The sequence below is a fragment of the Aulostomus chinensis genome, chromosome 2, assembly GCF_037954235.1.
Source record: "Aulostomus chinensis isolate RoL2024-O1b breed Wild chromosome 2, RoL_Achi_v1.0, whole genome shotgun sequence".
In the NCBI taxonomy this organism is placed as follows: domain Eukaryota; kingdom Metazoa; phylum Chordata; class Actinopteri; order Syngnathiformes; family Aulostomidae; genus Aulostomus; species Aulostomus chinensis.
The window spans coordinates 32,797,409-32,811,977 of NC_141321.1; the positions used below are offsets into that span (position 1 = coordinate 32,797,409).

The window sequence follows — 14,569 nt, forward strand, 5'->3', positions numbered from 1 at the left end:
CAGCTGCTAATGAACTATTCGTGTGTGTGTGTGTGTGTGTGTGTGTGTGTGTGTGTGGGGTCCAGTCCTATCTGGAGCCAGTCTATTTCTACATCTACACAGTGTTCTCTCTCCAAGCGGTCTATGTGATCGCGCTGTACCTCACAGCATGGCTCTTGTCTGGTTCCTGGCTGGCTGGGGCACTCGCCGGGGTCTGGTACATCCTCAACAGGTGGGTCATTACTGCCTCTTCATGTGTGAACGTGACGCACCGAGGGCAGGGGTGTTTTGTGCCCATTTCAAGCACACACTCGATATAAAAACACTGTGGCATGTTTTTCAAGTTCAGGTGGAAGACCTTATCTTATTTAAACTAATATTTAAACCCCCCACGGCTCGATTCTGCTCCAGAGGGAGACAGTTCAGTGGTGAAACACTTACCGATGCAGCTTGATGAATCAAAATTCTTGATGCGTTTCACAGGCGGGCTTTTAAAAGTGGCTGTGGACTGGCCTTGACTGTCGGCTTGGCGGTCGTACGAGCAAGACTTGTTTTGTTTTTTTAAATGACTCTGTTTTTTCTGCCCTGAGAAATAATCCTACGAGAGATTTGAGATGCGTCTCAGCATTTGTTTTCCCCTCCCACTCAAAATATTTATGATAAGGGCACATTTGTTAGCAGATCATGTTAAAACTATGACACAGAGTCTCACCAAACTTGGTGGAAGTGTCTAGCGCAGTCCAATAGAGGAGGTGTCAAATTTTGGGGCAGATCTGCTTAATGTAGCGGAAATATTAGCATTTGTTTGCGTTGGGGTTCAGCTGAGGTCAACTCGGTGGAGGTGGGTTGTAGGCGTTCCTGAGAGTCTATCGTGAATTTTTAGTCTTCCCACTCACAAGAGGCATCCTGGCCAACAGCAGGGATTAAGGAGGCACTGCTGCTGTGCGGAGACAGGCAGGTTCAACTGGGCAGCGTTATCTTCTCAGTGGAGATCATCATTATAGGACAGAGTTGAGTTATTTAGTGCACCTTCCGGATAAAAGAGTAACTTAAGCGCGCACGTATTGCTGTATGCATCCAGATGTACAGTATCAACTGTCCAGAGGCCTCTGGCGTTCTGTGCTCTCTTTGCATTCTGTAGCAAGTTTTTTTTGTTTGTTTTTTGTTTGTTTGTTTGTTTTTGGAACCAAGCCAGAAGTTGAAATTAGTTCATAAACCACGCTGTTCATTTCTTCACTGTCCTTTTGGATCAATACAGGGGCGAGATGACACTGGTAACCCTTGCAAACAGAAGTTGGGAGTTTTCCACCCTCAAATAAGTTACACAAAAAGTTTCCATGATTCTGAAGAAGAGCAATGTCAAGGCATGTCAGTGCTTTATGTGAAAGTAACTGGAAAGTTTTGTGATGAGTTTTTTTCCTTTATTTTGTCCTGTATGGTAGCGCCTACGTTGTCAGTTGTCTTTCTGACCTCGCATTATTTCGCCAAGGTACTGAGCCAGAGTCACCTGGTCCTGAGATAAGTCAGGATTCCAAATGAACACCCACCAAACGGTACATTCTCCATCCAGAGTGTAAATCTCAAACTGCCTCGGTCAAAAGAAAGTCATAAAATATCCATCATGATCCCATCTTAAAAAAAAAAAAAAGAAGGATCTAGAAGGTGTGAGCTCCGGCCGCAGACCGTCTCCAGCCTCCTGCTCCTCTCTGATACGCTCCTGTGTGGGAGCAGACACTCAGACCAGCAGGGGAAACACTGCCGTTATTTTGTACGTGTGATACTTGACACAAAAAGGTGTGTGTCTTTACGTTCTTTTTTGGTTTAAAAAAAAAAAAAGTCTTGTTTTATCGTCTTAGCATTTGGCCGGTGAGCTAAAACGTTCATCTCTCTCCCAGGTTAAGACATTTCGATGGCATATTTCTTTGTTTTAAAATGTCTTTCCACCGTTATCTCTCCTCTCAGGGTCGATACCACTCGTGTGGAGTTCACCATCTCCCTCAGAGAGAACTGGTCTCTGCCCTTCCTGGCGCTGCAGGTCACTGCCATCACCTGTTACCTTCGACCTCAGCTCACCGCCTTGCAGCAGGTACGCACACGAACGCCTGCGACCCCTTCACAACGCCTCGATGGTCGGCCTCACCTAAAAGCAGCAGTGTGAACTTGTACTACGTTCCAGTGTCCGACCTCTGTGTGTTTGTGTTGCTCCTCAGAAGCTGATGGTGTGGTTGATGTATGTGACCACCTTCTGTTTCTGCCTGACGTGGCAGTTCAACCAGTTCATCTTACTGGTTCAGGCTCTCATCGTATACATGCTGGACTGTGTCGACTTCCTAACAACCACACAGGTACAAGATATTCAGTTTGATGTTAGTCAGCTAAAAAAGAATGACGAACGTCTTGTCCTTGGGGGGAGGGACATTTGTTGACAACACATTGTGTGTAGTTTATGGCGTTTGCTCCGTTCTCAAGAATGTTCTATATCGTCCTTTGCAGTTTTCATACCATGGTTGTACTTTAACACAAAGTTATACTATGAAATGCTTGTAATTTAGATCCCCCACATCCAAAAAAAACAGTCTTCTCATCTCTTACTGGCCAACGTAAACGCTCACATATGCACCCATCTGTGGGAGGCTGATAGAAGTGGCTGAGCTGCGTATGTCTGTGCTGTGCTTGTGTCCAGGTGACCACTCTGTACCTCGTACAGGTGAGTAGTCTGCTGAGCGTGTGGCTCCTCCAGTTCTGCAACTCCATGATCCTGGGGTCTCTGGTCGTCAGCTTCATCGTGGCTGCTTTGTTCACCAAGCACTGTCAGGTCTGTGCGTTTTTGTATCACAGAGACCTGTTGCAGTTCGTCCACTAAACACAGATGAGAAATTAACCGGCGTACGTCGGGAGATGTGAATTGGCCTGTGCTGCCGTCTGCTTATGTGGATAAATCCAGTTTGTACGCTGGAGACATTTTTCCCTGTCAAGTCTAAATGTAATTTAGTTCAATCTGATCTTATCACAGCAACAATTACAGAGACATTTAGTGTGACAGGAAGACAGAGGGCTGGAGAGAAGGATGGAGGAGGGCTGAGACTCGGAAACCAGGAGAGACTTATTTCGTTTCTTGCTTTAAATAATTTGTGTAACTGCGTTTCCTATTTGTACAATCCCTATTTTGTATGAAGTATCTATTTAATGCACCACATTAAGTCATTTTCCTTCAGAAAATATTGTCTTTTAATGTCTTGACTGTGTGTTTTCGTGTGAATGTGATTTCTAAAAACTCCTGTTGTCCGATCCTCTCGTGCTCACCAGACTGGTCTAAAGACAGGAAGCCTGCTGGTTCGTCTGGGAAAACTGATCCTCCACAGTGCCTTGGTTCTCCTCCTCACCGTCACCATCAACTACCTGGCCAAGGTGCTCCTCTTCCTCTTCCTCTTCCTCCTCAGACCACCGTCCTTTCTCTCTCCTCTTCAGAAAGTCTCAGACCTATGTTATTTGTCCTCTGGGAAATTTGCCTTGGTCATAAAAGGTTGCCACCTAAACGTAAAAAGATAAATACATTTATGGTGTATTAAGAGACACAAAATGAATTCCAATCAGTGAAACCTCTCATTTCACACCCTCCTTGTGTTCCACGTTTAGGAGGCTCACTGATGCAAGTAGGAACATGTTTTAAGGTATTGTTTCCTTTAAGTAAGCAGACATTTATTTAGTTTGCTTAAAGGAACATTCCAACTTCTTGGGAAATGCACTTGTAGATCACCACTTCTGGTGCCTGACAAGCAGATGGATCTCCCTGTGTCACTGCTAGTGAGCTTCCTCCAGTTGGCGCTGAAGCGTCTGAGGTGATCGTGATTACTTTAGTACAGCAACTTGTTCCACCGCGTCATTTTCCGTTTAGTTTACTTCTGCTTCCTCTTGAGATGGGGCAAGAGAGATGATGCCGGGCGGTGCGCTGCTCCCTCCGGCACAATTATCCTGGTAAGATCCCTCAGTGTGTGTGATCCACATTTCATATCTTGTAGATTGATCGTGTTTGAGACGAGAGGGGGGGAAAAAAAGCATCTTTGAAGATTCTCCTTGAGTGCGTGATGCAACCAGATTTAACTGTCGGTCAGGATTTTAAAACTCCTGTAGCGAGTGTTGGCATCAGGCAAAGCATGTCTGGGTAACACAATAAAGCGTGTAGCTTTCAACATGGTGCATACAACTGATAAAACAATGATCTGTCACAGTGCGGCTGATGATACCACGGCCCTGCGTCGGTGCAGCGGGAACTCTGTGGATGCGCTTATCACTCTCAGCAAACGTGCGTCAGTGAGCTCCACCGCTACTGCAGCAGCCCCACAGTACGCCACGCCTTGATAGACTGAATGCCAAGTTAGAAAATGAAACTTTTGTCCGTTTTAACATTATTGATTTAATAAAATTCTAATTTTTTTGGTGACAATTGTGATTTGATGCGTCTCCCTCTCAAATTATACTCAAAGCTTCAAAAACTCTTCTGGAACAAACCACACCCACCCTCATTATCATGTTTCTATGTATCAGCAGCACTATGCTCTAAAGTGTACACAAAATGACCTTTTGTGCGTGTGTGTGTGTGTGTGTGTGTGTGTGTGTTTACAGAAAGCACTGCAGCTCAGATCAGACGAACACATCTTTAAATTCATCAAGTCAAAGTTTGGCTTCGGGCTGACGAGGTACGATCACACACTCGTAGACCAGCAAATAAACTGCATTCACAGGCAGGCGGGCGCACACATACTCACACACACACACACACACACACACCGCACACCTATACACACACCTCTTGACTCAATCCAGCGCGACTGTATTATTCAGTAAGCACCAGTGTTGCAGCACCAGGAAGTTAGTGTGTGTGAATAATAGATGGCGAGGTAGCACCAGCAGGCCTCCCATCGATTAGATCCTGCGCGTGTTGAGCAGCTCAGTCACTGGATAGCTGCTCCGGGGTGGCAGATAACGGGGCTCAGAGAGCAACACCATGCAACCGGCCCTTCAATTATTCAGGAGGTTGTGGAAAATGCAACGCTCCGTCTCTGCCTCTCACACTCTTCCTGTTTCTCGCGCTCGCCCAGACGCATTTCATCTTCCCGCTTCTTAACCTTTGAAGTGTGTTTTGTGATTCTCAGTTCAGTTACTTACCAGCAGCACAGCTTTCTATCAGAAGTAGTTAGAATCTGCAGAGTAGAGTTAGCACAAGTGTGCACCTCGCTGTAAAATCATGGCGAGCCGACATAATGTATTCAGATGTAACTATCTGTGTCATTGAGGTACAAGTAACATCTGTGTTTCATGTGAGTCTCGTGTTTCAGGTTTCTTCCTTTTACAGTTTGGAAGTAATTTGTTTGTTTCTCAGTTGAAGAAAACCTCTTTTTGGTCAGTTCCTAATTTACAAGTTCAGTTCCATGCAATATTTGTAAGAACTGCAGCATTTCTTGCATGTCTGTCTGCGCTGGGGGAGGAATCCCTCCTGTGAGTTGTGATTTTGGGCTCTAGAAATGAGATTTGACTCGACTTGAACTCGGTAGTTAGCATGACTTGGCATCGCTGTGGAAAAGATTTACATGAGAAATTTACTTTCTTAGCAGCGAAACACAGTCTTGCTGTGCACGGGCAGCTCCCCCTCTTCAGCCTCAGTTTGTCTGCTGAGGTGAGGAGCTAACTTGAGTCACAGATACGGAGCGTAAACTGGCATCTCCTCCCTGCTTGTGCATCTGTTTACTCCATGTTTACGAGTCCAGCTTCAAATGGTTGTCCACTTCATGGACGCGGTTCACGTCGATGAAATAGGCGGCACAAGTGACATGGTTGTGTTCTGGGACTCTGAAGGAGCGGCGCATTCTTCATTCTGATCGATTTCTGCCAGTGCAGATCGTAACTCATTATCATAAGACTCCGGCTTCATCTTGGTGCCTGCACAGCCATGACACACAAGCGGCCTTCCTGCTGCCGGCCATGACAGATGCCATGACTCTCGTCTCAAGTAAATTCATTTGCTTACTTGGCTTGTAAAGCACCTGAAAGAAGGGAGTGATATGAAAAAGAGAGGAATTCAGTGTGGCACGTCTCAGTAATTGCTACTTGCATAGCAATGTGATACCCCCGTGAAACTGGACAAGAAAACCGCCAACAGCTGCCAAAACCTACCAGCAGTTAAACCTCCGACTAAAAACCCTTGTGGTGTGAAACATTATCAGTGATAAGTTCCTCTCTCCTGCTCCTCTCCGGCAGGGACTTTGACGCCAGTCTGTATCTGTGTGAGGAAGCGTTTGGCCTGCTGCCTCTCGATACACTGGAGCGTTTGGCTGGGACCCTGCTGCTGTACCCCTACGTCCTCACGCTGCTGCTGCTGGGCGGCTTGCTGGCACTTGCTGCTCTGAGGAACCTGAGGTAGGCCACGCTGGGCTGGAGATACAGGAGGGAACAGGGGAGCGAGACAAAGCTTAAACATCCTTGTGGTTTTAACTCTAAGTGAACGTTGTGCACAGAGTTCAGGATGTGCTTAACCACTGGTGGAGGAGCTACTCCTGGATCCTGGATACAGGATGTTATCAATAATCGGAAAGGACAGCAAATCGTCTAAACCGGCTATTAATTGTTAATGGTGATCACAATGTGAATACACACGAGCAACAGAGATTGGGAGCTAATAGTATTATGCTGCGTTGTTGGATGTCAAGATGGCACAGTTGCTAGCACAACTCATTTACCCTTCGAGCACGTACACGCTGTCATTGCCCGACTCTTGCCGCTGCCTGTGTCTTTGAATTCAGGCAGTTTGTGTGTTTTAAAGGGGTTGCTAGAATACAGGCACTTAGCCAGCCAGGCTGGTTCAGTTTACTTCTGGCCTTTTTTACACCATAACATCCAATTTCCCACGCAGCTTTTGTGTACCATGTTCACTAAAACTGGTCCATTTCAAAAATCCAAAACAAGATAAATATTATCTGACTGAAAAGGGTGAATGCTGAAGCCTGAGCTTATTAAAGTGACATTTCTGAACTAGAGGCTCGTTCTAATCAGTATTATCAGTAAAGCAATGCGTAACGCAGCAGATACAGACACACAACAGATGAACACACACACAAGTAGTAATTGGTCGTCATTTCGAAGTGTTCCTGATATCAAAGAAACACAATTGTAACAAGTATATAGATAGACGGATGTGAAATTGCAAATATGATATGACATAGCTAATAAAATAGATAGTTAATACGGTATGATGTAGCCAATAAAAGATAGCAAATGTAGAAACGCTATCTGTGTAGCAGGTTGAAAATCATCAAAACTTGTTAAGGAAGTTTGTTGAAGCGGCGTCCACAGTGTCGCACCGCTCGCTTTCAGACTTTTAATCATTCCAAGGTTAAAGGAAAAAACAAAACAAAACACAGAAGCAAACAAAAGATTGGTGCATTTAATTTTGAAGACAGACGGTGTAACAATTATCCTAGAGTGTGATCAGTCTCCTGGGAATGACGAGCGGAATGTTCAGTAGTGTGTAGTATGTAGTACACAGTGTTTGAGTACCACAGTAGTACACAGCCAGGGTTGTCGTCAGCCCTTGCATTACTATAAAGTGTAGTGGCCTCGTTCCTCTGGTGCTCTCAGAACCAGAATATTCACCCAGATGCCTGTGAAAGCTTCATTTGCCTGTGGTGCAAGGTGAGGCTCTGCATTGAACTAATCCCATTAGCATATCAACCCGCCCTTTGCCATCGGCGGGCGAGAATGCTAACCTCATAGAACAAAGGGATTTTTGCCAATTCAGAAATTAATTCAATCCAGTTCACCCCAGCTCCTGTAGACGGACTGGCCCGATTGGATTTGTATTCAAATGGAGGCCAGTGTCCGTCTGACGGGGAGCAGGAGGCCAGATCGTGGGAGTGACATCTCTGCCCTCAGGCCCTTCTGTGTTTGTCTATGTGCTGACTCCTGCAGGCAGTCGACAGGTTGTTTCACTTATGGGCAAGCCGCTAATGAAAACTGAATAATAGCCACTGAAATCTGAATATTCTGAATAAAATCAATTCCACCCACCCACCTGCCCTTCTGGTTCTCTGCCCAAGTGTCTGCTTGATATGTTTTATGTATTAACTGTTTTTTCCCCTTTTGTCTGGCTGCTTCAGCAGGCCCAGAGGAGCTTCAGCTGAGGAGAGGAAGGGAGCCGGCGAGGGGCAGGCGATGACCTTCCGACCTGACTTGGCCTATAATCTGTTACATACACTGTTCTTCGGCCTCCTGGCTTTCAGCACCATGAGGTGAGCTCAGCAGATGTGTTCAGTCACGCTTGTTTCAGCCCAACGCTGTGGCTCTCCAATATACTTTCCCTCTTGACTGCTTGATTTCGTGTGCCGGTGAGCACACGCTGAACTCCGAGTGCCACTCAGAAGCTGCTCAGTAAGAGTGTGGAGGGTTCTCTTTAGCCTTGATCAGCCCTCCTCACCAAGTGCCTCCAGTGCATCAGTCTCTTGGATGGTGACTCCACTCACTTCAGAGCCAGGCTAACTCACATGAGTGACACCCGGGAATATCAAAACTATCGACCTGTACTAAGACCTGCTGGCGCAAACGTTACTGACACCTTATATTTTAATCAGTGTCCTATTGATTGTTATTTGAGGCAAAGGATTTTTTTTATTTTTTTTTGTTCGGTATAGTGGCTAAGGGGTTAGCACTGTTGCCTTCCTTCACAAAGGTCCCGGGTTCGAGTCTGGCCGTCTCAGGTCCTTTCTGTGTAGCGTTGGCGCGTTCGCCCCGTGTCTGTGGGGGTTTCCTCAGTCATTCCCTTCACGTGTGTGGTGTTTGTGCCAACATTACCGTTTATTTATGCTGTGTGTTTGTAGGCAGATCGGTGAAGTTTGTTTATGACAGTATATTACTACAGTATTCTGGCTGAGTAGCAGTAAATACATTCATCAGCAGCTGGGTCTTGTTCGACTTCCACCCACGGTGCTCAGGCAGAGCTACGGCGGAAAAAGAAAAACAACAACAACAGCGTGAGGATCTCCGGCTCGCCTGTGATTTTGATGGCCGCGTCATCGAACGCTCACTTTGCTCAACAACAATCGCGCAGATGCCGATGACACCTTGAGGCTGCTTTCCTTGTGTCGAGGCGTCTCAGCCCCACAAAAGACTGCCTTTTCTCTCAGGTGCCACTATAGAAACATGGAGGAGAACCTTCCTGTAAACATGTTGTTGTGCTGTCTTTTCTTTCCCTCTCATCCTCTTGTGCTCCTTGTGATTATACATACGTCTTTGAATCTGACAGCAAGACAAACCGTGGACTTGATAGTTAGCGCTGTTTCTCTATCAGCCTTCCTCTTACTTATAGATTTCCACTTTTTGGTGCAGGATTGGCTCACACCAGCTGCCTATTGCCTTACTTCACCTTGCAGCAGCAGCAGCAGCAGCATTTCGCAGGTTTCCATCACAGAATACCACCGCTGCCGCTCAGGCTTCGCCATCCAACTAAAACATATTTCTTGGAGGTCGACTGTCACATCCAGCCACTTTTTCTTCATTTCCAAAATAATTTGTCTGTCTGAGCTGACAGCTGTGACGTGCTTCCTCGTGACAGATCTGCTCCTGCTGGTCACACCAGAGCTCAGACCACCAAACAATAAGAGCCGACGAGCTGGAGCTCTGAAACAAGTGCCTCAATTTTACACTCCGGTGAAGTCTGTCTTTGTCTGTGCTGAGTTGTAAATATTCTTTGACATAATCTTTTCATGCCTCTTGGTATTTGTTTGGGTTCAAATTGATCTGTGTCCATCAGAGCTGCAACTAATCGATTCATTAATTCATTGTTTGGTCAATAACAACAGTTAACCAGAGAGGAATTGCTTCAGAAGGCTTGTTTTCGTAAACGGATTAAACCCTCCAAATATCCAGTTTGGTCGTTTTTGTTGTTGTTTTGTTTTGTTTTTGAAACCATTAGAAACAAAACACATAACGTGACTTTAAGAATACTAAAATGTTTTTTGTAGAAAATAACAAAAACTGTTAGAGGTTTAACAAAATAGTCGAATAGTTGATTTTTTTATTTAAAAAACACAGTGCTTCCCTCTTTAGTTGAGTCACAAGAGGGTTTCTGTGTCCTGGCGACAACGCTCAGCCGTCACTGTCGATGTTCACGGGTTCACTCACTCTCCTGTCAGATTCCGTTCATATTTCCGTTTCTTTTGGTTTTCAAAAGTTCCGACTTTTGTGATGTACTACAGGTTTCATACGGTTGTGAAATTTGAAAACGCCCATTCCCAGGATTGGGAAGAGTTCCATCCATCCAGTGGGGTGGAGCCTATCCCAGCCGACAATGGGCGAAAGGCGGGGTTCACCCTGAACGGGTCACCAGTCCGTCGCAGGGCCATCAGGATCATTTAGGTGCTCAGTGTCTTGCTCAAGGACACGTGGTCACCGGGGGGAGTGGGGATCGAAGCAGCGACTCTGCGAGACGGCCTCTCCCCCTCCGAGCCACGCCGCGAGAGACTTCTTTGAAAACAAATAAAACCAGAATCACACGGATCACACGGCTGCATATCAGAGCACATTTGATTCAGTCAAAACCTCTTTGGTGTGTCAGTGCTCTACTTTACTACACGCTCATGTCGTACCAAACCACCCAGCTAATCATGAACTCAACTTAAATATATACGGGGAAGTGCTGGCCTGGATTCCTCCGCTCACTTTTCATGTGTAAACAGACGTTTAAAAGAATATGCGGTCATGGAATATTTCTCACACAGAAGGAAAAGACATTATTGTAAAAAAAATGTGTTACTAGCAGTTTGCGCATCCCCACAGACAAGATGAATAGCGTGTACCTGGATTGTACATACAGTGCCTTATTTGCATGCAGTTTAACAGCACTACAACCGCTCAAGCTTCAACTCCCAGCCTTCATCTGTGAATGTCAAGTGGTGTTTGTTGCCAGCATCATCAGTATATTTCCCGAGCTGAGCACATTTCAGGCTGCAAAGACAAGCTGCCACGCTTGACATCCAAGATTCATTATTGTCAAAGTGTACTCGCCATTAACGCTGGGCTGTTTATGAGTGTCAGGAAAGTCAGACGTTACCTTTGGACTGGCTGCTCTAAATGAAATATGTAATTTCAAAAAAAGAGGAGGTGGACGATTCTGGTTTAGTCACATTAACGCGAAGATTCGTGGTATCAAAGGTTCATTGACGAAGCTTAATGCTAATAAGAGTTCGAGTGAGTAGCCCGTCCATGCTGAATGGTCTCGTCTTCTTTGTGTGGTAGGCAGGGTGAGGGAAGGCATGTTGTATTCAGTAGATTAATGCATGCCGTCCATACAAAGCATTCCTGATATAGTCGGGATTTAAGTTGGCGATTGAATTCACACAAAAAAGGAGAAAGAAAACCAGAGCTTTTAATGCACCGCAGCAGTCAGGTAGTGCAGAAACTGACAAATTGGATTTCAGTGCTTTCTCTAAAGTGCTGATGAAGAGCGAAGGGCCAAAAGTGCAGAAAGTCATTCGTTTCTGTCAGGCGGCTCCTTTGCATTAAAAAGTATTGAGATTTATTTCTGTGAGGCTGCACTTCTTTATGCCTCTGCCCGCCTGCTCGCTCGCCCGCTCCCTCTCTCTCTCCTGGCTCCATCTCTGGACTTGTCAACATTTTTTCAGCTCTATGCTGCTCACTGCCTTCTGTTGAATATTTTTTTCTATTTGTTCTTGGGCTCTAATGTATGTGCTTTGAATCAGAATGTAGCACAGGCAACCCAAACGGTTATTTCAACTCTCTGTGCTTATGACCCATACGTTTCCTTCAAGGCGCTTTGTAATTCAGTGAGGGGAAAAAAAACCGATGATGTTTTATGATGTGCCAATGCGCCGGGCGAGATGTGGCATTAAACGGGGCATTAAAAAAAGGAAAAATCGTGGTTCATGTTCAAACAAGCACTTCTCTTAAGGTTAAAGGACAATTGTGGATTTTGGTTGAAACGGGAAGCGGCCGTCTCCTGCTGCAGCGTCTGTTAAAATGTCCGAAATGACGCTGGAAGCAAGGAACACACAGCCGCCTCACTGCGTGGCTCGTCGAAACAGCAGCCCCGCTTGCTAACGCTGGAACCTCCACGAATACAGTGCCCCTCCCCCTCACCATATTAACTTTATTGATACAGGGAGAAACATACAGATGTTTCCCACTGCAGTTTCTGTCGGCTGGCAGTGAGAAATGAGCAGTGTTCTTCCAACGCAACCTCTGACACGTAAGAAGGTTCATGTCTGGAAAGTGTCTGGCGCTGCACAGTGCGTCAGTACAACGTTCCTGGTAGCTGCTGGAAAGGAGGAACGACCCGCCAAATCCCTCTTTGGCGGGTCGTCTCAGGGTAAACAGGTGAAACTAATAGCATTCATACGTCTGCCAGGGCAGCGTTGAGTCATCAATCAGCAGATCAATTCTTGGAAGGATAATCTCAATTTTAGATGGTAAAATCAGAATTTTGACCAAAACTCTGATGCTGCATTATTAATTGTTAGTTGATCCACGTATGTGAGGAGGATTCGGTCGTCTTGTTTTAATTTTAAACGCTTTGCTGACTTGAAGGATTATCCTGAAATCCCGCCGTGACCAAGAGCATCTTTTATGGGTGAGGGTTCGCCATGCCATTACGTTCTTGAGCAGTCCGTCAGTTCTCAGAGACACCTTGAGGGAGTCTCTGAAAGAATAAGCCACAAATGTTCTCTGGGAATTCAGGATGAACTGATAAGATCAGGTCAAAGGTCAAGGTCACTGGGACGGGTGGACATCAGGGAGCCATCCAACCGCAATGCAGCTATTTGTACTTTTATCTGCACTTCTTCCTCCATAGCTGAGAATCTGATGCTATTACTCTGTATCTTTCCTTAAACACACACACACACACACACACACACACACACACTAGCAGACCATTCGTTCATGGCTTTACTGAAGCAGTGAATGAAGAGTGAGTGGAAACTAAGCAGGTGCAACACTTAAATAAAACCACCAACGTCACTCGATCCACGTCTCTTGTTCTCTCCCCAGGATGAAGTATATATGGACTGGCCACATGTGTGCGGTGGCAGCCTACGGTGTGTGTGGTACCGAGTTGTGGACTCTGGTTCTCAACACCCTCCGCTGCAACAGCAAAGTTCTGGTAAGCGCTCCCTCTCCACGGCTGTACCACTCGTGCTCGGCGTGTCCCTGATGGCTGGGAGGGATTCGGTTCTCTCAGTCCCGAGGAGCCGTGGTTCTGGAGCTGCTCCACTCAAAAGACGCCCAGAAAAAGTCATGAACAACAAAGGAGCCGTGCAGCTCAAACCAGTTAATTCAACGCGAGATCGTCATAGAAACATCTTAACCTGCAAGCGCATGGAAGAGGCTTCATCCCAGCACCCTGCCACTGCCTCTGAGCTCTAATTGATTAACATTTTAACAGCTGACAGGGGGCAGCCCTGATGTGTTGTAATTAACAGAAACTTAGTTGTAATCTTTCATCACTTGCATACATTAAATACATTGTTTCCGCTGACATGTTAGTAATTAAAATAGGGATCACGTGTGAATTGAGTGTAATCTTTTGGGGGGAGAGTGTTACAACTGTCTAGGACTGAAGAAAACACCTCAATTATATCACAACACGGGGGTTTTCATATCTAAATGGCAGGAGGTGCAGTTTTTAAGGCCAAATTCATGTTAAAGACCGTTCTAAAGGAAATACTGCGGCGCTGGAGGAAATCTCACTCTATAATCAGGGTTCCGACTGAAGAAACGTACAAACCCCCCCAAAATGACGTCATCATTCTCATTTCAGCGTGTTTTTCAATTAAAATGTAAATTCTGACACAGCAATGATGCTTCTTCCTATCATAATTATGGGAATCATCTTGCAATTTCAATTTTTTTGTTTTTTTTTTTGGGAACTGAATCACAGTTATTTTAAAATCGCTGCGACCCAGCCATCACTTCCACCACTGGCCTCCGTCTCTCTGCGGTGGAGGTTGGATATTTTAGCAACAGCCTGCTTCGTGCCAGCAGGGAGCGCGGCAGCTGTTTTTTTAATCTGTCCAGCTCACTGTGAAAGACAGACGCGTTGGTCTCCCTCGTCTTTGTGGTCCGCGCTCATGATATAGGAGTGGATCTCTGCCTGGATGCAGAGGGTCCATCACCCAGCCCCGGCTCCACTTTAGGCTGAGACCACTAGGTGTCAGTGTGGTCCTGACTTGACGATCAGATAAGAGCTGCTGCTGTCTGTCTGCTCTCTCACCCGTTATCTGTTGTTGTGCTTGTCTTCTTTCTTACATCTGGTACATCTGACTTTCTCTGATACAGTTATATTCTTTCATTTCATTATAGTTCCTCTTTTTTTTTTCCCCTCTCTCCTTTTCATTTTGCAGTTCAGGCTTGTCAGATACGCAGTACCACTGGCGATGATGGGCTGCCTGTATTACAAGGTATTTTCTTGGAGGTTCATGCGCATGGCTGTGTCGGCAGTCTCATTACAGAGCCGAATGGATTTTAACAAATGTGCAGCGATATGAGACAATAGTTGAAATGGAAGTTTATGGAAGAAAACAACTTC

General features: G+C 45.7%; 1 protein-coding gene across 4 annotated transcripts in view; it reads left to right on the forward strand.

Annotated features, from left to right (window-relative positions):
- The window catches only part of dpy19l3 (dpy-19 like C-mannosyltransferase 3), a 54,288-nt gene that overhangs the window by 17,237 nt on the left and 22,482 nt on the right, over window positions 1–14,569 (forward strand). For 2 of the 4 annotated variants that reach the window (XM_086190496.1, XM_086190481.1), the window contains 10 exons: window positions 66–211; window positions 1,942–2,065; window positions 2,190–2,324; window positions 2,663–2,794; window positions 3,286–3,387; window positions 4,603–4,676; window positions 6,235–6,393; window positions 8,130–8,261; window positions 13,033–13,144; window positions 14,385–14,441. In XM_086190496.1, the coding sequence (XP_086046622.1) occupies window positions 66–211; window positions 1,942–2,065; window positions 2,190–2,324; window positions 2,663–2,794; window positions 3,286–3,387; window positions 4,603–4,676; window positions 6,235–6,393; window positions 8,130–8,261; window positions 13,033–13,144; window positions 14,385–14,441 (1,173 nt within the window). The remainder of the gene's footprint in view (window positions 1–65; window positions 212–1,941; window positions 2,066–2,189; window positions 2,325–2,662; window positions 2,795–3,285; window positions 3,388–4,602; window positions 4,677–6,234; window positions 6,394–8,129; window positions 8,262–13,032; window positions 13,145–14,384; window positions 14,442–14,569) is intronic. The other 2 variants (XM_086190502.1, XM_086190488.1) reach the window with 1 other exon arrangement.